Source organism: Austrofundulus limnaeus, unplaced genomic scaffold (assembly GCF_001266775.1).
Source record: "Austrofundulus limnaeus strain Quisiro unplaced genomic scaffold, Austrofundulus_limnaeus-1.0 Scaffold1343, whole genome shotgun sequence".
Classification (NCBI taxonomy): Eukaryota; Metazoa; Chordata; class Actinopteri; order Cyprinodontiformes; family Rivulidae; genus Austrofundulus; species Austrofundulus limnaeus.
The window spans coordinates 32,899-58,341 of record NW_013953745.1 but is presented as its reverse complement, the minus strand read 5'-3'; the positions used below and the strand labels follow the sequence as shown (position 1 = coordinate 58,341).

The 25,443-nt window shown below is 38.6% G+C and overlaps 1 protein-coding gene across 3 annotated transcripts; it reads right to left on the bottom strand.

Annotated features, from left to right (window-relative positions):
- Positions 1 to 5,658: 5,658 nt before the first annotated feature.
- On the bottom strand, positions 5,659 to 24,282 carry uso1 (USO1 vesicle transport factor). 3 transcript variants are annotated; one of them, XM_014031877.1, is made up of 26 exons: positions 24,083 to 24,282; positions 22,622 to 22,708; positions 22,202 to 22,266; positions 21,850 to 21,926; positions 21,612 to 21,623; positions 19,421 to 19,521; positions 19,216 to 19,318; positions 19,028 to 19,083; positions 18,792 to 18,912; positions 18,472 to 18,650; positions 18,249 to 18,389; positions 18,077 to 18,165; positions 15,879 to 16,033; positions 15,584 to 15,789; positions 15,437 to 15,457; positions 12,826 to 12,936; positions 12,558 to 12,676; positions 11,402 to 11,583; positions 11,190 to 11,311; positions 10,904 to 11,093; positions 9,604 to 9,770; positions 8,986 to 9,045; positions 8,687 to 8,785; positions 8,478 to 8,579; positions 6,743 to 6,937; positions 5,659 to 6,476 (listed from the first exon to the last, which is right to left on the bottom strand). In XM_014031877.1, the coding sequence occupies exons 1-26, from the start codon at positions 24,146 to 24,148 to the stop codon at positions 6,408 to 6,410; spliced, it is 2,895 nt and encodes a 964-aa protein (XP_013887331.1). In that variant the 5' UTR covers positions 24,149 to 24,282; the 3' UTR covers positions 5,659 to 6,407. The 3 variants fall into 3 exon arrangements, with proteins under 3 accessions (XP_013887331.1, XP_013887332.1, XP_013887333.1); XM_014031878.1 differs by having other exon boundaries at positions 10,955 to 11,093; XM_014031879.1 differs by lacking the exons at positions 15,437 to 15,457; positions 21,612 to 21,623 and having other exon boundaries at positions 10,955 to 11,093; positions 24,083 to 24,281.
- Positions 24,283 to 25,443: the final 1,161 nt, after the last annotated feature.

The window sequence follows — 25,443 nt, the reverse complement described above, 5'->3', positions numbered from 1 at the left end:
TCACACCTGGAGTCACACAGAAGAGCTCCAGAAGGTTTCAAACTGAGAACTCTGGACTCAGATCATCTGCTGCACACAGTTCTGATCATTTATTATCAATAAGAATTTGCTACGATAAATTATTATTAATAATTATCATGAGGAGTCCTTAACTTTAGGATGTACAGTAGTTAGGTAATTAAATATTCATGTATGTGTAAATTTATTACCATAATTGAAGGTGAGTCACGTAAGTTTGTTTCCATAAAACAAGTAGTCCCCCCACCATGAGCAATTTCCTAGGGGAAACACTGAAATGACAATAGAAAGCACTGAGTGGGTGTGAATAGATTAATGAGAAACTTTGTTAAGAGAAGTTTGGGGAAGTTTTAAAAGACTCCATACACTATTTACTACGTATTACTGGTGGTAAATGATATATGACCTTTTTTCCATCACAGTGCACCCCCTAACCCTATGGGAGTGATGTCTACTGGTATAAGAGGGGGGAAAAATGACACAAATTTCTAATTATCATATACATTTTTTGTCCTGCTGCTAGATTCAGGTCATGAAAGGCCAAGCTCTCCAACTGCCCTGCCTTTTGTCTTACGTTTGTTTACGTTCAGACAGAAAAGAGCGAAACAATAGATGGGAACCATGTGGCAAACTGTTGGCCCGGCAGAGTCCAACCACCCGCTGAGCAAAAACGTCAAAGGTCTCGCTTCACTGTATGAGCACGGGACGTGTTTACAGACACCAGGAACACATTAACTCCACCAACATTACAATGGTTTTGGATTATAGTGGAACTGACGCCACATCTGATTGTGACCAGATCAACAGCTTTTTTCCATTCAGTGGAAAGAAACATAAAACATGCAATAAATTTGCATTTCATCAGAATATGGACAGTTTTCACAGGAAGTATAAAGCTGGTTCCAAAACCCCTTGGAGTTTAGAGATAAACCGATCTCAGCGGCAATTAATGTAAATAACAAACAAATTTGATTCTTGTGAAGATGCTCTTGTGATTGATGTTGGCTAATCAATGGCCTGCAGCCTGCTGATGTCAAATATCCAGCTCCACTCGCCTCGGTCAAGTAGAACCGATCTGGAAGTGTGTGGGACCACCCAATGGAAAGACTCTGAAGTCTCAGCTGCATCAAGTCGAGCTCATGGAACATGACCATCAGTGTGCATGTACCAACTTTGATAGACTTGTTGCAATCCTTACAGCTCATTAAAACAATTCATACTAAGAATAAAAAACATCACACAAACTGGGTGGTGTGGTGTACCCAGTCCAGTCCAATCAGGAACATTCAGGCCTGTAAGACCTCATTTTGTAATAACAATGCATTATGATCAGGCTTCAAAATGTAATAAACTCGCACTAAAACCGCATTATGTAATAATTGCCGCAAAATGTAATAAAAGTCTTCAACGCATTATGTAATAACGTTATTTCATTTTGCGGCAATTATTACAAAATGTGGTGGTGTAATAATCTGGTGCATTATGTAAAAAACAATCAAAAAACAGTATTTCTGTTCATCCTAATCAATATACATAATAAATGTCATGTTGCAAATACTACATAATTAAATCTTTATAACTTTGGTCAATAAACACCGAACTTCTCATCTTTTATTTGCATTTTCAGATCTACTGTCCTGATCCTGTTAGGTTGAGGTGTAAAAACTAGGTATAAAACTCTGAGGGACAACGAGGTAGGGTTGGGCATAATCGTATCGTGTGCAATTAATCGTCAGAAAAACATTAATCGATTAATTTTTGGCACTTGACAATTAATATGATTAATGCCACCAGGCAGAGTCCACTCGCTGCTCCTCTCAGCTTCATATAAAACAAACATTGAAAAAAAGTTCTGTAACTTATTTATCTATCAAAACAATTTAAAATTTGATGTACAGCCTGAAGTCTGTAATTTTGACACAATTTGGAACAGATTTTTATGAAGAGCAAATCTTTCCCACTAAATTGGTCATGTGACTATGAAATAAGGGTGTCCAGGGACTCTAATCGTCAAATTAATCGTTATCGGCTAAATACCACGATTAATCGTGATTTATTTTTTTGCCAACATTGCCCAACCCTACAACGAGGACAACAAAACAGTAGGAGTAATCCATGTAATGATCCAGCGAGGAATGAACTGAAGAGAAGGGTATTTATACTGACAGAGGAATGAGGAAATGAGGAACACCTGGGAGCAGGACTGATTGGAGATGACAACAGGTGAGGGTGATTAAACAGCAGGAACCAGATTGAGGGGAATGTGTGATAACAATGAGGGAACACAAGAGGGAGATAACACAGACTGACAAAACACACATCCTCACAGATCCCTGTTACAGAAATTATTCCACTTTTTAGACAACTCCCAAAATACATCTAAAAGTTAGCTGTACATACATGTCAACCCCTTCAGACGTTTACTTGTATAATGAGCCTTAAAAATACGTAATTTTCGTAAAAAAAAAACTGTATTAATCACACGCGGGGGGTGCAGGTGGACCATCAGCCGCAGAGGGGAGGGGGGCGCGGTGCAGGTGGACTGTCGGCTTCTGTATCAGAAGGAAATGAGGGTTGAAGAATTTGTTTCTAGCAATAGAGTGGGTTGGAAGTGGATATTTGATGTTAATGATTGTTTTTTAATGTCCTACAGGCTCTGACATGTTGAATAAATTAGAAACTATGTTTATGAAAGATTCCATTAAACATGAAAAAATCCGTGAGCTTGTGCTATACATCCATATACACAAGAATTTGACTGAAACTCCAAATAAAAGATGAGAAGTTCAGTGTTTATTGACCAAAGTTATAAAGATTTAATTATGTAGTATTTGAAACATGACCGTTATTATAAGTATATTGATTAGGATGAACAGAAATACTGTTTTTTTATTGTTTATTACAGAATGCACCAAATTATTACAACACCACATTTTGTAATATTGCCGCAAACTGTAATAACGTTATTACATAATGCGTTGAAGACTTTTATTACATTTTGTGTCTATTATTACATAATGCGGATTTAGTGCAAATTTATTACATTTTGAAGCCTGATTTTATGACATTATAATGTGTTATTACAAAATGAGGTCTTACAAAGCCCATAGGGGAAACTGGACAACTCCTCCACAGACACATAATCCAGCCTCATCTCAAAGATAGGACACACTCGTTGAGAACGGTTATTTCAAAGAACCTGAACATAAACGTATTTTTAAAAACAACAGACGGGGTGAGCTCAGGTTTCACATTTATAATACAATGACTTGAGTTTTACTCACAGGTGGCTTTTCATCCATCCACAGCTGAAAGCATGTGATCACAACACTCCACATGTTGGTCAAGTTAAAGGAAGAGAGGTGGATCAGTGACCTCTGTGACCTTTTCCAACCTGAAACTCCCAACTAAAGAGCATCCTTAAGAAACAAAGCTTCTGGTCAAACACCTTGTTTGTTTTTACAGCTGATTTGTCTTTAAAGCTGTCTTATTTCTGAATACAATGGTTCAAAACCTAGGTTAGCTTTTCTTCTTGATCAGTTTAAAGCAATGATGAAGACTGGTTGAACTCCAGAGAAAACCCTCTAAATAAATGTGATTGTCTTATATATTAAGCAAATCAATTTAAGGGTTAATTGACAAATTCATATTTTTTTTCCCCAAGCCAAAGACAAATTTATATGTTTTGCTATTTTGAACGTGATGATAATTAAGAACCAGCTTCTCTTGGACTCTGGAGCTGGACCGCGGTGTGCTTGAGTGTGTGTGTCCGCCCTGAGGAGGCGCTGAAGCGGCGTGGCGGGACTGCAGAAGCCCCCTCCCCCTCCAAAAAATAAAAAAATAAAAAATAAAAAAATAAGTAAAAAAAAAAAAAAAACAGACTTCCAAAGGCACCACGCTTTCACTAAGCTGTGCATCACATGTCTGCAACTTAAACTAAAGAGAGCCGGAGAGAACTCACCTTTGAGACGGTCATGTGTCGCAGCGCGCGGCCGAGGCAGGTGGAGGTTTGAATCCGGGAGGAGGAGGGCTCTCCGCGGCCGCGAAGCTGCTGCTGCTGCCGCTGCTGGAGGCGGAGGCTCCGGTTCTGGGATTTATGGAAGGACTTGTTATATCACCAGCTGCATGCCTGGAACAAAGTGTCACCGTGAGGCAGTGTCCCAGACAGAGTTAAAACAAAATCAAACCTAAATAAATAAATAAGACAGGACGATTCCGAACGACCAATGGAGGAGTGGATGAGAAGGATGCGAACAGATGCGACAGGAGGAGGACGAAGAGGAGGGAGGGGCGAGGCAATCAGGTGAACCACCCTGCTGCCCTTGGGTCAAAATGACCTTTTTGACCCTAGGGCAGCAGAAGTGTTAAAGTTTGACTATAAACAGGACCCATCTGTCTGAGGTAGTCCAGCACACTGAACAGCATCCATCAGCGCTGTTAAATAAGATGAACCGTTAAGTTTGAATCATTAAATCCATGAAGCTCACAGATATCAGCTTAGATTCCTGTTTTGCATATTCTGGGAAAAGTTGGGACTTTGAATACCTCATAATTTGCAGCTCATAAAATCATCAAGAATCTGGAGAAATCTCTGAGCTCAGAGAACAAGACACCTGAAAAATAGAGCTGAAATTAAAGAACAAAATACTCAGGAGAACCCAGAAAAACTCGTTCATGCATATATTTTTAATTAACGGAATATAAACTGGTCTTTCTAAAAATATATAAAATAAAATAAAAACCCAAGCAAGTCGATCACATCAGTCCAGTTTGGAGGTCTTTGGACTTCAAAATTGTGTTGCAGGTTTGCAAGTCTGGGTCCAAAATACACTTTTGATTTTTCTGCTGCACTATGAACCATCAATACTTGAGGCCATTTCGCTCAAATACAATTTATAATCCTAGAGTCAGAACAAAACTAAGAAAACTGAAGAACTTTGGCTGTTTTTCTGACCAGTTTTGACCATTTTCAGAGAAATGTTTTGATCCCACTGATGTGTTAAGTTTCTTCATGGAAGTTCACGATTGAATGACATTTTACACCAAGTCTACATGAGTTTTTTTTTTTTATCTCTATAATATATTGCTTTGTTCCTCATTTTAAAATGTGTCTTTCTCAATCGTATTTAATCTGATTAAATGCCATATTTCCTCTGTTGGAGATCATTTTTGTGTAAACTTGTTTTCTGTTCATCTGCAAATAACTCATGTTTTTATGAAGTTTTCTGTGTTCATGTTGGCAAAAATGAAGGACCTGCACTTAAACACAAAAGGTGGCATTTGAATCTCACAGATCTTTGAATGTGGTGTGCATCCACAATGTAGCTGATTGTGTAAAGTCATTTTTCTGAATATCACTAAACTTCTTCCACTTTAACTTTGTAACTAAATTCACCTTTAAACAAAATGTCAACATGATGATCTAATGTAGCTACAGCAAAATGAACAATAACAGTGACAGAAACAGTCTCTACTAGCAACAATAAATTACCACTGTTGTTTTAAATGTACATACTATGAACACCACCTTCATCTAAGGTCTCTGGTGCCCTCTAGTGGCAAAATACAGTCATTACACGAGCATTAATAGAACATCCTTTCACAAGACCCACAGTGATTTTTTAAAAAAAAAACTAAGACTTGTGGATTTAGTAAAATTTAATTTATCTACAAATTTTCCTCCACATGGCATACAGATAGATTCTTTACTCATTTCAAGTTGGCTCTTAAATTGATAAGTTATATCATACAGAAGCTGAATGCCAGTCCAGGACCAAAAAGTTGCAAAAATACATCTTTTCGTGTTTTCCTGTCAGTTTTTTTTTTTTTTTTTTTGCAGCATATTGCAGAGCAGTCTGGTTGAGCCGTCAAAGCGAAACAAAACAGAGTGTTAAATACTGTAGATGTCGCTAAACATGAAGGCAGACAAATTCAGGGTGCAGAAACGGTGACCGACACGTTGCAGATGGGCCTACAGGTGCCATCAGCAGTGCAGGGAAAGGGCTTAAAGAGCTCAACAGGACAACGATCCGTTTAGAAATGCTTTTTAAATCTCCTGATTTTTTTTTTCCAGATAAATTGTGCGTAAAAAAAATGTACAGGGTCTTCTGTCTGATTAGAAACAGCATAACAGAACATTGCAATAAACAGGAAACTGGTCAAACTGATGAAAAACATGGAGATGAATGCACTGACAAGTTCACCGAAAAAATGAAATATCTGCGTGAGATGTGACAAAAAAAATAAAAAATAAAAATAAAAATTAACACAGCATGGCAGCAGGGAGGAGAAACTGTTTCTATATATTAGTTCTCTTCTTCAGTTTCTCAGGTGAGTCTTTTCTAGCCTCCTGGGAGACAAACTGACATCAGTTCTTCTCTTTAGTGTTTCTAGTCCTCGTCTTCATCGTCCTCCTCAGACGTCTGGTCCCTGGCATCAATGTCGTCTTCATCTTCCACCTGTAAGGCAGGAGCGACGGTCTGTCATCAGTCAGAGGTTTATTCTGAACAATCAATTTCATCAACAAGCCTTTTATTGTCTCACTGTTAGAAAAAATAAAAAACGCATCTTTTATCTGAGACAAAACCTACTGGATACAGTAAATGCTCTAAAATCTACGGCGGCACAGAAAAGAAGGAGCACGTGTCTGAATATTCCTGAAGAATACAGGTTTTGATACAAAGTGTTTGAAACATTTTGGTGAAAGAGTTATTTTTTTTCCTACCATCTCTCCCAGGTCTTTAAGTTTCTGTTTGAGGGCGGTGATTTTCTGGTCCTGGTCTGCCAGCAGCATCAGCAAGTCATCCTGCTCCTTCTTGGACTCCTGCAGCTCACTTTGAAGTTTTGTCTTCTCCGTCTGCAGGATGGCCACTGAGCTGGTGGCCGACGCCAGCTGCTGCTCCAGCTCTGCCCGGCTTTCCTGCCCCACACAATAACAGAAAGCAGGTGTTGGTTTGTGACGAGAATTGCTCAACAGTACATCAATAAAAACTTTTTAGAAGTTAACAAGGTGCCACTTATGGAGCTCTCTGTGCATTGRTGCCCAAATCAAATTCTGGAAGTGGTCATTCAACTAGATCTGTTACAAAAGGACAACTGATATTACCAACTTTTAAAAACTGTTACGGCCAGAGGTCTTTCTTCTATGTTTATACTAAAGCATGGAATGACATTCCTCAAAACATAAAGTCCATTTCAAAACTACAGCCCTTTAAGAAAAATCTTGTCTGCCATCTGCTGGACACTTTTTGTTGTGCTCATATTTAGACGTCCTATTTTGCAAATGCTGCCTTCCTAAAATTTGGTATGCTTGTTTGTCTTTGTGTCTATGGTGTATAATGATGTGATTGTGATGCTGTATTTCTGAGTGTTTTATGTGCTGCAGAACAGGAACCTGCTGTAAAACAGCAATTATGCTGAGTCAGGCTTGATTTTTAGTAATCTTTTCCTGTTGAATCAATAAATCAAATCAAATCAACAGAGTGCAGTTGAAGAGACTTAAACAGCAGATTTACTATTGAAAGGGGGAAAAAAACCAACGAAGATGAATAGAAACTATGTGCTAAACTGAGTTAATTCATTAAGTTTTGAAGGAGGGAGACATCCAAGCATTTAACGCATTGTGCTCCACGTTAACTTAGCTGAGATCTGATTATGTCGTTTTTGGCTCAGCAACACTCCGTTTCTGAAAAAGCTCACGTCTGTGTGAGAAGTGGTCGGTTTTACCAGTGTTGTTTAACCCCCAATTTACACTAGATGCGTCTCCGCTCTGCTGCGGTCCGACCTCTGTAGCAAATACACAACCATTTTTATCAATGAGTGTTTACACGTGCTCCGCTTGGCGGCGGTGAGCGGACGGCGATCCACCAAAATTAGATCTGATACTATTTTTGCCGGACGCCAGAGCTGCTCTGGAGTCAATCTACAAAAATCGCATTGCACCAACAGGAAAAGGAACAAGCACAACATCTGTATTTTCAAAATAAGACACCATAGAGCGGAGTAATTTTGTCAAAATCCCAGCTCTATTTATCAATATATGGATTTATTTCTACGCAAATGCTGTCAGGATGTATCGTTCTGTTTGGGAAGCAGATGACAACATGTAGATGAAGCATATGTGTACACACACGATACACATGGATTTTATTTTGAAATCAGAAGTTTCAAAAAGACGACAGTGATAAAGTTTCAATCATAGATATCAAAAGCTTTAATATCTATGTTTTCGGTTGTGTTTGGAGTTTGTCTTTCACAGAATTAATTCTTTTTTGCTCTGACTTCCACATTTATCACTGGATTTGTCGCGCAATCTCCTTCCTGCACAAGCTACCTCTGTGCGTTGTACCGGAGCGGAGCTGAGCGGAGCGGTATCTAGTGTAAATCCGGGGTAAAAGACCAGCAGCAGCTTAAAGTCAGACTGGACCATGTGGTCATTTCCCCTAGATATTTTAGCTCACCTTGAGCTTCTCTGTTTCAGACGTCTGAGCTATGAGTCTGCTCTCCAGATCTGCTTTGGTGGCATCGGACGTGCCGTCACTAGTGGGCGCCGTGTCCGAGGACTAAAAAAATAAAATCAAACAAAAATAAAAAAATCATTTAAAAGTAAATTATGAAGAATGCTGCATTTTTTTAATGCCAGACTGATGTCTTAGTTGAAGATTTTTACCACAGCTTCAGCTTTTCTTAGCAGTTCCTGTCTCTCCACCTTCAACTGGTTGATTTCTGCCAACTGGGACTGAATCTGACTCTTTAAAGCATCCAGTTCCTGCAACAAATTTACACACAATACAACAAATATCTTCTGGTAAAACTTTTGAATTATTTTTTTAAGCTACTAAAATAAACATCAGACCCAAAACACGATTTGTCCTGATATCTGTTCTTTGTGTCTATGGTTCATTTTAGGTTAAATCAATATGAGCAGGGAATAAAGCACTAAATAAAGATAAAGGTAAAACCTCTCACCTGGAGCAGCTCTGTGTTGTCTGATCCTCCTGCTGGACTTTCTGTCTGCGCTGAAGATTTCTAAATTTACACACAACAAATTGACAAAATCAGTGCTTGTAGTCTAAGATTAGGTTTGTTGTTTTAAAACAGTGGGTCCTAAATTCTAACTTCTGACCCATTAAATGTAACAGAGGCAAAGACTTAGACTGTCACTGGCTGAACTAATAAACCAATTAAAGAAAAAGCATAGAGACTAAACCACCAGCCTCACAAACCATTCTATTTGTATCACTATCATTGCAGTTTTATTAACTTAGTAGCAATTTTGGAAAATAAAAACATGTTATAAGCAAGAGGCTTTAAATTTAATTTGAAATGCAGAGATTACCCAGAAGCTCCAATTAATAGCCACATCTGGAGCATTCTCTCATTTCTATTCATTCTTTTCTAGGTGGGATCTAAAAACTATGTGTATGTAAATTATTAATTACAATTTAATATGAGCTGAAGGGTAAATACAACTTTAGAGAAAAAAAAAAAAGTCCACCATAATCAGGCCCTCTCTGTCAGTACAGCACATCTGGATCTAAAACACCAGGAGGGAAAAAACAGAAATAAACACTGATTTCTACCCACCAGGCTGTCGATCAGTGCGTCCTTGTCACCGAGTTGTGTCTGAAGAAGAGCGTGCTGCTTGCGGAGCTCCTCCAGCTCCTCTCTGAGCTGAGACAGCTCCTCTGTCTGCAGCCCGTTCACCTGAGAGCTTTCTCCCTGGCTACTGGACAGACTCTGGTTCTCCTTCCCTGAACACATTCACAGACCATCCACATGAACAAGAACTGTTAAAAGCTAAAAACAGCTGATGTCTCACCAGTGGAAAACAGGAACAAGGCGCAAAAAACATTAGAGGGATCCATGATTAGCTGTAACATTAAAATTTATTTAATAAACAAATATTTTAACTGTAAAATAAATTCTGTAAAAAATACTGTAGGATGCTCAGTTTTTATCATTTTTAAACTAAAAGTTCATATATACAGTAGATATATTACATGGACGGGACCATTTTATTTACATGCAAAGCATTCTGGGTAAATGATGACGTGGATAGGTCCTCGGTGCGAGGCTGCTAGTGAGCTATATCCACCCTGAAGGTTAATCTCAGACAATATCTGATGATCGACTCTTTTAAATGAAACCAGAGAGTGTTGACAGAGAGAAGGTAGAAATGACTCAGCCTGGAACTGAAAATATGGATGGAGGACAACAGAGCTGCTTCATGAAAGAAGAACTTCAGCTTATCCTGTTAGCTTTAGCATTAGCCCCGATGCTATCATCATATACAGTATGTATTAGCTCAGTGCTACACATTCTCCATCTTCCTCCATCCACATGTCAGAAGAGGGGAATGCAAAAATGACTCAGCCTGCAACTGAAAATATAGATGGAGGACCTCAGTTTAGCTTGTTTGTCGCACTAGCGCTGAGCTAATACATATAAGGCAATATAGCGTCAGCGCTAGCGCAAAGACTAACAGGCTAAGCTGAGGTTCTTCTTCCATGAAGCAGCTCTGTTGTCCTCCATCCATATTTTCAGATACAGGCTGAGTCATTTCTACCTTCTCCTCTCTGTCAACGCTCTCTGGTTTCATTTAAGAGTCGATCATCAGATATTGTCCAAGATTAACCTTCAAGGTGGATATAGCTCGCTCACACCGAGGACCTATCCACATCATTTACCCAGAATGCTTTGTGTGTAAATAAAATGGCTCCATCTGTGTTAAAATATATTTTTAAAAATGATAAAAACTAAACAGCCTACAGTATTTTTACAGCCTTTATTTTACAGTTAAAATATATGTTTATCAAATAAAGTCTAATGTTACAACCAATCAGGGATCCCTTTAAAAAGCTGATAAAAGATTTCCTTAATGTACCTGGGGGACAGGACCCACACCTGTTGGCAGGTACTGTAGCAGAGAACCCACCTAATTTTAGTTTCAGGATGTTGTACTGGTCTTTGTGCTGCTGGATCTGAGAGAGCTGCTGGGTGATGGTAGCTTGCATCTGTTCGTTCTGAGTGTTCATAGTGGTCATCTGCTCTTTCAGCTCCTGGATCTGAGCATCCTGACGACCACATCATCAGAAAAAGACTCAACACATCAGCTGTCATCACTGTTATTAACACTGAGGAACTTTTTTACGTCTATGAGGATGAGGTACCTGTTCTCTGATCAGCTCTTTGTACTGAGTTATAATGTTGTCATGTTGCTCTAATGTTTTCTTCACCTCCTCTTCCTTCTTCTCCTCCTCACTGGACTTGTGAACTGCTTTGGTTATCACACCTGTGCACAACAGATGGGAGGCCGTCCTTTTTAAAACACTGGCAAACTTTTCAAACCACCTGTGAACACGAGGGCAAGGCATGGACTGACCCTCCAGTTCTTTAACTAGTTTGGTGAACTCGTGGTCGAAAAGCATCTGCTCTGGAGATGGGAAGACGGGCTGCGGTTTCAGGGCTGCCCGTGAATACAGCTCGTGTTTGGTGATGAAGCCCAGCTTTTCTACAAAGTTTTCCTTTCCGATGCGTTTCTCGATGAGCTGCTTTAGTTTCTCCCTGAAGAGAGAGAGAGAGACAAAGAGAAAAAAAGAAGAAATGGAGCAGATTCATTATTTTAACCCTCCTGTTATGTTTGTTTCTTAGGAACAGCAATAATGTTCCTGGGTCAATTTGACCTGGGGGATGTTTAATCATGTTATAGTATCAAAGACCAAATAAATCCCTCAAAACATTTTTATATATGATTATTAACTCCATTACTAACAATTTCAATCAATATTTATGAATAGATTTTTTTTTATTTCAGATAAAGGATCAATGAGGACAATTCACTCGTTTTCCTAAAAAAGTGTTACATTTTTTTATGTCCAATACAAAAACATACACACAAAAAAGCAACAATTATTCATTAAATTGATTTTTTTTTTTGAGGAGTGATGTTTATAATTGAAGTTGAGACACCTATTCTGTTCTGGGTCAAATTGACCTGCTAAGAAAAACCAAGACTAATGAGTCATGAAGATTTAAATTGAAAATAAACTTTATTATCTAAATGGGCAGCAACCTCTGACTACCACAAACCTTCATCCACTGTGACATTAGGGCCTAAAGAAGTTGCTCAACCTACTTGTGCCACATTGTCCCAATATCTGCCAGCATGTGTGTGTGTGTGTGTGTGTGTGTGGTGTTTGAGGTGAAATGTCTCACAATTGCAAAGAAACAAATAGTATTGGGCACTTTTGACCCTTTTTACCTTTCATTTTGACTGGCCGAACTGACCCGAACACCATCTATGTAATATGTAGACACGGGGGGGATGCAAAAATGTAAAATGAACTATTTTCATTTTACATGTAATTTATACCTATTAAAACAAATATAAAAAGTTTCATGCAGAAAAAAATACTTTAAACTATTTTTTTTAATTTTAAACTTTAAAAACGGGTCAATTTGACCTGCAACATAACAGAAGGGTTAAGAAAAATGTAAATCTGTCATTAGCAACACAGAACAGATACAGTGGCACCTACTTGGTGTAGTTTTCAAGTGAGTTGTCATTATAAAAGATGCAGATACCGAGCAGCAGGGCACAAAGGCCCTGCACAAGCCGCTCGTCTTCCCCCAGGTTCTCTGAGATCTGAGCAGTCAGCTACAGGAGTCACCGAGTCAAGATTAGGTTTAACTCAGAGTGAAACAAACCAAGCACCCTGTTTGTGTTCAGTGCACGAGTGAAAACAAAAAATCTATCTGAAAGTGAAAGTGGAATAAAAATGCAGGTAAAAACAGCTTCAAGGATACAAAGGGAACATTGTCCTGATTGTGGAGGAAGTGAGTGACGGCAATCGGGCAGTTGCTGATCCAAGTGCACAGCAGCATGAGGAGGCCCACTCTGGTCTGGACTTTACTGCCCTGCAGAAAAACACCAACAGGAACAAATGCTCAGATGTGCTCCTGAAGAGTTACGGTCAAATTATAAAGCATTAAGCCTTTGAAAGAAGAGTGAAACTGGATAATGGCTGTGTAAAGTTTAGTCTGGCAGAAACAGATCTGCCAAATCCTGGTCCTCAGGAGCTGCCATCCTGCATGTTTTACTTGCTTACCTGCTCTAACACACCTGAATCAGTGATTGAATTACCTCTTCAAGTTCTTCAGAAAACTTTTCATCACCCATTCATTCAAACCAGCTGTGCTTGAACAGAGAAACCTCAAAAACATGCAGGATAGAGGTCCTCAAGGACCAGGACTGGACATCACTGGGCTAAAATGTGACCATAAATTAAGTCAGAATTTATCTTTAAAATATCTGAATTAAACAATAAATCAATAATAATAATAACAATAATAACAATAACAATAATAATAATAATAATAACTTTAAATTACAGAGTCAAAATTAGCTCTAAATTAAGATTTTTCTCTCTTTGCTTAACTAAACATTTTTATGAGACACTGCAATAATTCTGACAATTTGGTTATCTTAAAATGTTGGAAATAAAAACATTCAGATTAAATAAAAACAAGTAGATTTTTCTTATGACAAAGAAGAGTATTACTAGATTCATCCAATAATGCATCAAACAACATCAGCGATTAGTTATGACTATAATTAGTTGTTAACAAAACAGTAAGTGCAAAAACATTTGACATTTTTAGGAAGGGTTAGATTGTAAAAAGAAAAAAAAAAACACATGCAAGCACATAAAAATATTAGAGTCTGTGTCTCTTTTCCTTATTTAACAACTGAATGATCATTTTTGCAAATTAAATTACCAAAAAACAAAATAAAATAGACCCAGCAGTTATCTGCACATGCACATTAATGTGTCCCAAAACAACATGAAGAAACTGTTGTTTAATTGAATATAAAGAAAAATATTTCCATGAAAATAACTTTAGGAAAGATTTTTGCTTTTAAGACAAATTAAAATGTTTACAAGAATATTCTGCAGCTTTTTATGTTGATTTGTCTCAGTAAGCTGTAGGAAAAAAATATGAATGAAGCTGGAATGTCAAATAAAAAGGAAAAATAAAAGCATGTAAAGGCATTAAAGTCTGCAGCTTCAGGCTGAAGAATTAACACTTAATGCACAGCATGCGTTGGATAAAGCAACACGTTTTCCTGCAGTGATACGATGAAAGCTGAGCAAGTCTGAAGATCTGAGTGATGACTATGTGAAAGAGCAAAAAGAAACTTATGTTACGTCCTACAGCGACTTTTCAAAATCACCTTTTCAGCTTTTGTCTCCAAATGTAAAGCGAAAATGAGGAAGAAAACAAAGACAGGAAATGACCACGTGTCAAATGAGCAAACAGTTGTTTGTTTATAAACAGCTGCTTAAAAAACTCATAAAAATATATATAAATTCAAAAATTACTTCAACTTTTAAAAACATTAAACAACAAAAGAAACGGCTTCAAAACAAAAACAAAAAAATGACTTGAAATTATCAAATAAAAGCAATTGGTAAAGCAGACATTTCAGGAGAAACTGGCCTGCTCACCAGTAACAGCACTGTGCAAAAGTCTTGAGTCGTTCCCTATTTCTGGCTCTTTTAATCAGTGTTACAGACTTCACCACTTTTCTTTGTGAAAATTTTAACAAAGCATCAACACTCAGAGGTTTAATGTCCAAAAACACCCCAGGGTTTTACAGCTTAAAAAGAAACAGAGCCTCATTATTATAAAACAGCTCAAAACAAGTTATAGTAAACCAGATGTCCGTGTACAGCAGGGATGTGTAGGAGGAACTTTAATATCATTCAACCTGCTATGGTTTGTAGGAATTTATTTAATAACTAAGACAGAACAACAGTGAAGATCCCTCACTCAAAAAAGTAAAGACCCCAAAACAGCTGCAGCACACTTCCTGAACTAACAGTTTAGCAGGCTTGCAGCACAACAACCACTAAGTTTTAGGCAATAGCAGGTGTTATATTAGCAAAGACAACAGTTAAAAACAGCGTGACGCCCCTGTCCTCTGCCCCTCATGTTAAATTGTTAATTTCACAATCCTCGACTAACAAATGCAGTCAGAGGAGACAGAACGTTCTCAGGTGTGAGGAGTGTACTTATGTCAAGGTTTTTTACTGGCTTTGCCCCCAACAAGCTTCAGTGAATTAGGCCCAGGCAAACATGCACAGACGTTTAGTAAATAAACATTATATACTACGACCTTTGTGAGGACCGGTTCTGAAGGACAATGCTAGGAGAAACACTGTATGTGATAAACTAGGTCTGAGCCTTTAGTTAGGGACAAAGCAGGACACTAAAAAGTTAAAAGAAAGCAAGATCCACCAACATGTGGGACACAGAGACCCCTACTATTAATGCCACGCCAAAATAACCAGAACTGCCACCCAAAGACATAAAATGCACATATACACACACACTACAAACGCACTTTACTTACCCGCCGGACGATCTTATCACCCTGCAAAACCGTATCAGTATTAAACCTTTGCAAGTCTGCCAAAAGTAGTCCTGTTTTTACACAAACCTATTCCACCAAGACACTCGTAACCTGTCGGTACGTTTACAAGTGAAGGGCATGTCCTACCTGTGAGAGGATGTTGGTGCACTGCTGCAGCAGAGAGACGGGGGGCTTGCCCAGACTGGTGGCAAGTTGAACCCTCAGCAGCTGCTCCTTCTGAGTGAGGTTGTCCTGCAGGGCGTGAGCCAGGGCCACAGCGGCACACCAGTTGGAGAGAGAGTCTGCTGAGAACAGGCCTCCACACAGCAGCTGACCTGCTGAGATGGAATTAGCTGAAGGGGGGAGGAAAAAAAAAGGAAAGCAAAAACTGTTAAGAGAGAAAATCCATGACAGTCAAAAATGTAACACGAACTATTCTCACCGTCAATCGTGGAGGGTAGCAGCGTAGCCACTATCTCCCCCTGGCCTTTCTGGTTTTTGTAAAGGAAACATTGGAAGCAGTAAAGGACCGCACAGCGAAGCACAAATGGTTGCCTCTCATTCACCATGGACATAAGCAGCACCACAATAGCTGGTCTGTGGACAATAAAGAGTAAAAACTCACCAAGTTCATCACTTATAAAAAGGGATCCATGATTAGTTGTAACATTAGACTTTATTTAATAAACACATATTTTAACCGTAAAATAAAGACTGTAAAAATACTGTAGGATGTTTAGTTTTTATAATTTTTAAACTAAAAGTTTAAAAATATATTTTAGCACGGACAGGGCCATTTTATTTACACGCAAAGCATTCTGGGTAAATGATGACGTGCATAGGTCCTCGGTGCGAGGCTGCTAGTGAGCTATATCCACCCTGAAGGGGCGGACATCGGGGGGGGGCTTAGGTCAGATAACACATAAAGGGGAGGTAAAATGGGGCAGGTTCAGAGCAGTAGGTGACGTTGGGGGGGGTCTGTGCTAGGCCCAACCCTGGGCCCATCCAGAGTCACAAGATGTTATTGTCTCTACTCAATTCGCTAGAGTTCAGAGTTTTCCTCCTCCTCTGCCAATTCAGTTCCAAGGCCAGGTCCAACACGGGTGATGGGGGTGGGAGTGAATCCAGTTAGTAGACATTCCATCCTGGAGAGGTTGAGATAAGCACTGCCCTCAAGGCTGTGCCGCTGGGAGCCAGATAGATAAACCAATTATTTTGGAACAAAGCAGCCTTGAAATTCCTGCTGCTTTTGAAGCGTTAACTGCAACTCTGAGGTGGCAAAAAAATCCAATCTGCCGAATTTGGGGTCATTCCTCACTTCTCACCGTCTGAAGCTCACCCAGATGTGGGGCTGGGCGGCACAACCTCAAATGCATATCACGGTATAAATAGAACCCCTTCACGGTAACGGTATATATTGCGGTAGAAAATTATCATAAAAAGATAATTTAAATTTTAGAGCATTTTTTTGCAGAAAACTGTAATCTTAATTAAACCCAACATTTTTGCTTTAATATCTGCCTGCCAAACAATGAGCTTCTGCCTGCTGAACTTACCAGCTGCTGCGTGCTCATCAGAGCAGAAGCCGACTTTATATTAGCAAGATGGACTTACGACTGAACGAACGTCCATGTCTTTTTTTTAAATAATCTCTGTGGGTAACAATACATAAAAAATGCTTTTTCTCTCCGACAATTGGGTGTGAAAAACTACAGTTTTTAAAGCTTCGCTCTGAGCGATGTCCAGCGAGAGGAGAGGAGAGGAAATTATCCTGTGACACGACGTAACTTTTCTACAGCGGGAGGAGGAGGGGATGATCCTGTAACACAACGTAACTTTTCTACAGCGGGAGGAGGAGCCCTACCCAAATGTAGTCCATACAAGGTGAAGGGTTGCTCCTGAGCTGCGATCCTCATCAGAATCACATCTGAATTTTTTCCCCAGCTGAGTCTGTGTGCTACCAACCTGGCAGAATCCTTCAAGTGCGCCCGACAGCTCTTCAAAGGCCCGATCCACTGTCAGGGTTGCTTCATTTTTCGATAAATCTGAAACCCTCCTCTGCCGATCAGCAGGAATCCAGTTATCATAATCCAAATAAATAAAGATCTTCCATGTCTTCGATGGAAAGCGGTGCTGGCATATCAGATTCCAGCCCCAGGAATCAGACAAGTCCAGCAGCAACCGTTCCACCCAGACAGCCACGTTCCCCTCGTTCAAAAAAATAATAATTGTGTCAATTTCATTCAGAGACCAGATGACCAAATCCATAATTCCTTTAGTTTCGGATGGAAGGAGGAAATAAGCAAAAGTAGCTAAGCGGGGGGGGGGTCAGAGAGAGCGAAAAGCACGTCATGCTCCTCTGAAGGCCAAGCAGGAAAAATTACCAGTTACAGTCTGAGTCATTTCTACCTTCTCCTCTCTGTCAACGCTCTCTGGTTTCATTTAAAAGAGCCGATCGTTACATTTTGTCCAAGATCAACCTTTTTAAAATTTTTAAAATTTACAAAACTAAACATCCTACAGTATTTTTACAGTCTTTATTTTACAGTTAAAATAAATGTTTATCAAATAAAGTCTAATGTTACAACTAATCATGGATCCCTTTAACAGAAGGGTGAGCTAATGAACTGGATACATTACCTTGGTGGATTTGAAGGAGCGTTGACTGAAGCAAAGTAGTCCTGGTTGACCTGTGAGCCTCTGATAACTTCGGAAACAGTGTTTATGGTCTGAAAGGAAGCAACCAGATCAAGTGTAAAGAAACTGAGCAGGATTAGGACGCATTATGACTGGTTATTAACAATATTATTACCTCAGTGAGGATGTCAGCAGGCACTCCGGTGGCCATGAGGATGGTGCACAGCTGCTGCAACAGATCACACTGGAACATGCACTTCTGACAGTTGGCTGTGGCTCCAGGTGAGTTTACAGGTGACACCATCACTCGCACCAGCTGAGATTACAACAAATTTAAGAGGCTTGAATACTGTGCAATCAGATTAAATCAACCTTCAAATGCGGCGGTTGTGTTTTACCTGCAGCATGAGGTGAAGGTTAGTGACTTTCTGAGCTGACCAGCCGGAGTTATCGTCGCCGACCTCAAACCAAGGCTTCATTCTCTGGATGTAGGAGCCCTCTTTGAAGAAGTTCTGGTTGGAGCTGTTGTTCTTCAACAGGTTGAGCAGCAGCAGCAAACAGTCCTCCACCACAATGCCTGCACATCAGAGCCAAGAGAAATCAGAAGACAAAAATATACAGTATGTATCATTTTGAATAAGTTACAGGATTTAATAATAGTTTTTAAGTGTAAAGTGGCAGTTCTGTGGTCAGTTGTTGTTGGGTTTTTTTTTTTTACCTCCATCACTGCTGCCCTCTTCTGTGATGATGTCAAGGAGGCGCTCAAATGCGTTCTCAAACGCCACGATTTTCTGAATGGCTGCGTTGCCTTTGGTCAGCTGCTGAAGCAACAGCAAACCCTATGGGAAGCAAGAAACAGGACTGTCAGCCACTTGTACAAGCTTTTATTTGATACATAATCTCAGAGGATTTTACAGTTTTGTTGACTATAGAACAGGAAAAAAATATCCTTACATCGTTGCGAATGACTTCTCTAGAGTCTGCCAACAAGTCCATCAATCTGGAAACACCTATAAAGAGAAACGAAACATGACTCTTAGTAAAAGATGAATAAAAATAAATTGTTCTTTTGACAGACAAGAAAAAACAAGTCTAAACGACAAAAGAAGTGACTAGTTTGATAGAGATAAAGTTTGATTCACCCATTGGGCTGACGAGGATGATACCCTGCACCTGAACACCCTGGTTCTTCAGGAGGGCAGTCAGTAACTTCACTGCAGGCCAGCGGACATGGAAGTCGAACTCCTTCGAGATAACAAATAAACCACATCAATTTGTAAACACAGCTGTCATTCGACAACATTTAAAAAATGATGCTTTACAAATGAAGCAGGACCAGAACAGTACCTCCAACAGGGTGAGCAGTAGGGTTATGTGTTCAGGGTCCTGGATGAGCTTCTCTGTAAACTGGGCTCCGAGGTCATCTGCCTGCTTCTGAGCATTCTCATCTGAGAGGAAAACAAAAGCTGAAATAAGAAACGTCGTCTGTAACTCAAGTCATCGAGTGGGTGAAAAAACTGCCTGTTCACAGCTATCAGCTCAAGTTAAGGGACAAAAACTGAACGCTGATAACTTCTTAAAGTGTTTTGAAACTGTGCAAATAGGATCACCAAGTGAAAATTAGTGACTTTACAAGAAAACTGAGCAGGACGCATAAATGTGCACAAACTAAAGTCATCAAAAAGATAAAGGAAGAGCTGAACAGATAGATTATTACAAAGGGAACTGATAAATAATAAACCCAATTGGCTAAATTTGACTTTAAAAGCTGAAATTTTAAAAAGAGTCGTGAGATCATACAGATTATTTTTAAAATTATTGACAGCAAAAACACTTAAGAACTGAGCTCTAAAATCCCTACCAAAACTCAATTAGATACATAGAACCGGTGCAAAATTACTTTTAAATCTGGTCTTATACAAGTTTTAATGTAAGTTTATGAGTGGGAGGTAAAATCTACTGATAGATGCATCTAGAATGTGAAAGATTCTGAAAATATTTTTAAATCTTAAAAAAAAAAAGATTTTGTTGATGTTTATAATTGTCTCAATAATTACTGTTGAAGGAACATGCGAGGCAAGACTCAGACGGGTGGAAGTGCAGAGCTCAGACCGTCKTTGGCATGGGTGTCTAATCCTGGTCCTCAAGGGCCACCTTCATGCAAATGTTACTTGTTTCTCTGCTCCAACACATCAGATCTGAATGAATGTGTGATTAACAGGCTTCTGTAGAACCTGAAGAAATGAACATTGAATCAGGTGTGTTGAAGCGGGGAAACATGTCAAACATGCAGAATAGAGGCCCTCGAGGAGCAGGACTGGAATCCCCTGGTTTATGGCATGCACAGAACAGACAAGATGGCTGAGTAAGATATACAACTGGATGCAAATTAATTCTAAGTATAAATGCTTCTTTTTGGTAGTCACACAAAGAGGAAGGAGGGAGTTGTATTAAGATATTCAAAATTAACTGATGATCTCACAGAAGAGGAACTGAATCAAAAGTGTGAGGTGCCTAAAAACTTTTAAACCTAATGTTTGTGTTCATAATTACCAAGAAATCTAAAGATTTTTCAAACCCTAGCTCTGTTTTTGTTTCCAAACCATTTTAACATTTGTCTACTTTGTTTGTTTGTCTACAGTTTTAGTTTTGTCTTGCTGCTCAAAGAAAAATGTGTTTTCAAAAGGCAGCTTTTATTTTAATGAAAAAAAATCTTGTGATAAATTAACCTGTGGATGACCTCACCAACACCGCACAGCAAACAAACACCTTTAAAGACTGAGGTTATAATTAGAGAAGACTTTTGCAACTGAAGAGGCAGATATTTACCCCAGGAGGGGTTTGAAACCACACCTGTGCCAAAGCAAAAGCGAATACTGTACGGACAACTTTGTTTCTGTCACAATGAAGAATCCAAAGCTCTTATGACAAAATAATGAAGAAAATAAGTTGAGAAATAAAAATACAATTATTCACAAAACTGTCAAATTTCACAACAACATACAGACATATTAATATGTTGAAAGATACACCAAGGACATGAGAACAAAGCAGTTTCACAGAGAGTTGTGATATTAGTAAAGCTTTTGTGTTGTGACCCAGACAGACTCCTGTAGCATTTTATGGTGCAACAGATTTGAGTAAAGTTGGGTAATTTTTACTACATAATTGTCTTGATTTGTCAGAGCTGACCAGACACAAACACACAAAGCTTCAATGAGACAGAGAGCATGTGCACGGGGGGTATTATTACTGAGTGAGGAGGGGGCGCAGTGGAAAGGAAAGTTTCCCCTGAAAGCCTGAACTCCTTCAGCTGCTTTGAGTTTTATCATCAGCTGACGGATTGTTGTGAAAACATGCCACAAAATAAAACATAGCATGGAAATAAATGAGCTGTTTTACAAATGGGCTACTGCGTAAAGGGTAAAAATGAAACAAAAGGTGTTCTTCTGTAAAAGCCCAACAAATAACTGTGCAACTGGAGAGCTCTGTTGGTGGTTAAAAGGTTTGTCATCATGCACAGTCAAAGACTTTTTACCTTCTGATTCATCTGCAGAGTTAAAACATGAAAGAGAAAAGAGAGATGACAGTCTTTACATAAAGTCACATTAAAATAAGGCTGGGATGCAAATTGAATGTTGTTCAGATGAAATGATGACATTAACTTAATTACACCTGCATACTTCACACAATTACGGTGAATTTAGAAGAGATTCAAATAATGTGTCTCTCTACGCTATGATATAAATTTAACATGTTTGGCTGAAAAGTAACACCTTGTTCTTCTTCCTCATCATTGCAGATAATGTTGTAGAGTGTGTCCAAAGCATATCCAAGGATTTCTGAGTCAGACCTGTAGGATTTAGAAAGAAAATAAAGAAAAAAAGTCAAAATAATTATGTTTAACTGTTTACAGATGTATGAAAACAATAAAGATTAATAAAAATCTGTCAAGATTTTTTTATTATGTGTTGGATGTTCTTTATTAAAGGGGAATAAGTTCAATTTATTAATATAATTCAAATAAAGAAACTGATTTTGTATTAAACTTAAAACAACAACACTGAATCGGTACCACATACATGGAGAAAACATTTAAGGCTGGCAATGCATTAAAAATTATCAAACCTGTCTGTCTGCAAGATGTTAATCAAGTGGTCCATTGCTTGTGTGCCCACTTCCATGCGATATTTCTACAAAAGGGAAAATTTGTCATGAAACTGGTGAGGGTTTTTAAAACAGAATTTAAAATAAAGACTTTTTAGGCAGCCTAAACACAGATAGAAACATTTTATGAACTCTTTGGTGCTTTGTGATTCAGCACGATAAACCCTCAAAACTGTCCATGAGCAGAACAAAAAGAGGTTCAATTAAAATATTTAAAAAAAGGTTTTAAGTGATGTAAACAATGCACAGCTACAGTGGAAATTTACTAAAATATTAATAAGTTAAGCTTTGATAAAGTCCTAGAACCATTCCAACCCCTGTTTAGATGGGTGCAGTGTACCTACTGAACAAGTTACTGAGTATTTCATCCTCATACTTTACCTTAGAGAGGGACTTAAGAGCCCGAACAGCATCTCTGCGATCTTCTAAAAGTGTTGAAGAGGCAACCCGGTCACACAACTTCTGGATCTGTTAATAAAAGGTGGGGGGGAGAAATAATCATATTTTGGTTTTTCACACCCTAAACAGCAACTTGTCATTGTGTAAACATGTTGTCTTCACTATGAATATTACTCTAATAATTATTTATCTATTTTTGGCATTTTGAGTTATTTCATGAGTTTTAGTCTTTACTTGTTTTGTGATGTGAGAAATGTGTGGTTTTGGCAGCACAGTAGCTCAGCTGGTAAAGCTGCTTCTCAGCAAGAACTGCCAGATTGAATTCTGGGAGGAGTTAGCATATTCTTTATGTGCATGCATGGGTTTTCTCTAGGTACTCTAGTTTTCTCTTACAGACCAAAAATATGAATGTTAGGCTACCTGTAAATTGTCCCAAGGTGTGAGAGTGTGAATGGTTGTTTTGTTTTTTTCTATGTGGCCCTCTCATGGACTTGTACACTGCCATTCAAACTGACTGCTGGACATGGGTACCAGTGACCCTCTTGACAAAGAAAGGAAGAAGCTGATAAATAATATGGATGGATCAAATTATCTATCCATATCCATCTACTCATACTGTATCTAATTTAGGACAAAGTAAACAGTGGTAGCATAGTAAGAACTTTCTTGCAACAAGTCTGATTTAAAGGGGGGAAAAAAGCACTTATTTGCAGAGCTGAAGTACTCAAATACTTCTTGAGAAAACAACAATGAACACAGAACCAGCAGATTCGCTGTGCAGAGGAATGCAATCATTTTAAAAGTATTTAAAAGTTTTGTGCATTCTGCAGAAGTGCCAAACAGCATCAGCAAGCAACCACAAGTGTAACTTTATCTTTTTATCATCTTAAAACAGTGTTCACACAAAGTAGATCACGAAGTACGCCTGTAAAATGTTTTGTACAAAATGAATGAAATCAAAAATTAACGATTTAAGGCGTGAACTCAGTCAAGGCAGTCATACATGAAATTGTGTGCAGTTTGTTGAACTGCGATAGCTTGTGTTTCAAATTATCTTTTTACTGATAAGAATGAAGAATATTTGAAATCAAGGATCATGTCAGAGTGGCTGACAAATGAGTCAGCTCTCTGTGATTGTTGTCACTAAATAAACTCTCATTGACACGACAGACAGCAGGCAAAGTTTACATAGCCTCGACGTAGCTTTCTACTGACAGATTGAATCGAGCTAACGCGTTGGCTAACAATTTAATTAGCTTTCCAGCTCCAAAAACAGTTTTTGTTTATAACATATCCATAGTTTTTAGGGGAGTGAGTCACAGTGCACGTAACATTTGTTTGTGTTTGTTTGCAGTTCTTCTGTGGACTCATCAGTTCGTGATAAACACACTGGTTAAACATCCAACAGCTAGCAGCTAGCAGCTAGCCGTGCTGGCTTCCTACCGTCTCCGCTCCTGTTGGTTGTGGCCCGGCAGCCTGGCCTGTTATCACTCCTCTGAAGAAATTCATTCTTACAGACGTCCTCTATAAGAAATGATGAAAGGCTCTATTTTTCAAAAAGGCCCTGACCATTAAAATGAAGGAAAAAAAGACCTACAATTGTTTTTATCGCTGTGCTCTCTGAGCAAACCCGGAACACATATGAGAAAAGGGCGCATGCGCGCAAACGTGGCGATACGTGGCCGATCAGCAAATTTAAAGGGCAAGAATATATTTTTGACACACTGAGCCAAAACTGAAATGATTTTTTTTTTCATGTAGTCTTAGTATGTCCTCAGACTTTATGAAGATCCTCTAAAAAGGCATTTATTTTTTGGACTTGGGCTGATTTTCTGTTTTCAAAGGAATGCTTTGTTTGTGCATTTAACTTTGACCTTTGACACAAAGGCTCTTCATCTCTTATGTATGAACCCAGTTTGTTACGCATGCAAAACAATGTAGCAAAGAACCAGAATTAAACTGTATCGTAAGACAATTTGTTACCTGCAGCCTGTCACAAAGACAAATTTTGTTCCACTTTTTTTAAAATAACAAAAATGACACAAAAAAAAAACATTGGAAACGTATTAATGAAAACTTTAAATACATTAGGCTGTGAGATATAGGGGCACGAAGGGTGCTGCAGCACCCTTCGTGCCCCTATATCTCACAGCCTAATGTATTTAAAGTTTTCATTAATACGTTTCCAATGTTTTTTTTTTGTGTCATNCAAAAAAAAAACATTGGAAACGTATTAATGAAAACTTTAAATACATTAGGCTGTGAGATATAGGGGCACGAAGGGTGCTGCAGCACCCTAATGACAACAGCAGAGCATACATATCTTATGTACCAGCACATTAAAAAAAAAGTAAAAGTACAACGAATGAAACCTAAATTTTATTATTGGTGCATATGTTTAAACATAGATATTATGTTTAAGAGTTTTGTAACCTGGTGTATAAACCAGCATAGTTATAAACCCACATCTGTGTGTAAAACTTTAAACCATAAACCCTCCAAATAAGTGGTTGAGGCAGGTCCTTGGCAATTTATGATCTTCTGAAAAAGAAAAACAAAAAAGGGAGGTTTTGTTCTGGTTAATCTTAGCGGAAGTCAAAGATCCCACCTCAAAGATTTAAATTTACAAAATGAAGCATCAACTCATGTCAGCAGAGTTTAAGAAGAGAATAGAACATCAAATTTACTCTGACAACTCGTCATTCGTACTAGAAGACCAAAAAAGTGGCAAAAACCTTAAAAAATTTAACAAGTTTTTTGAGCAAGAACCTGGAGATGTCACCTTGCAAAATGTGACGAGCTAT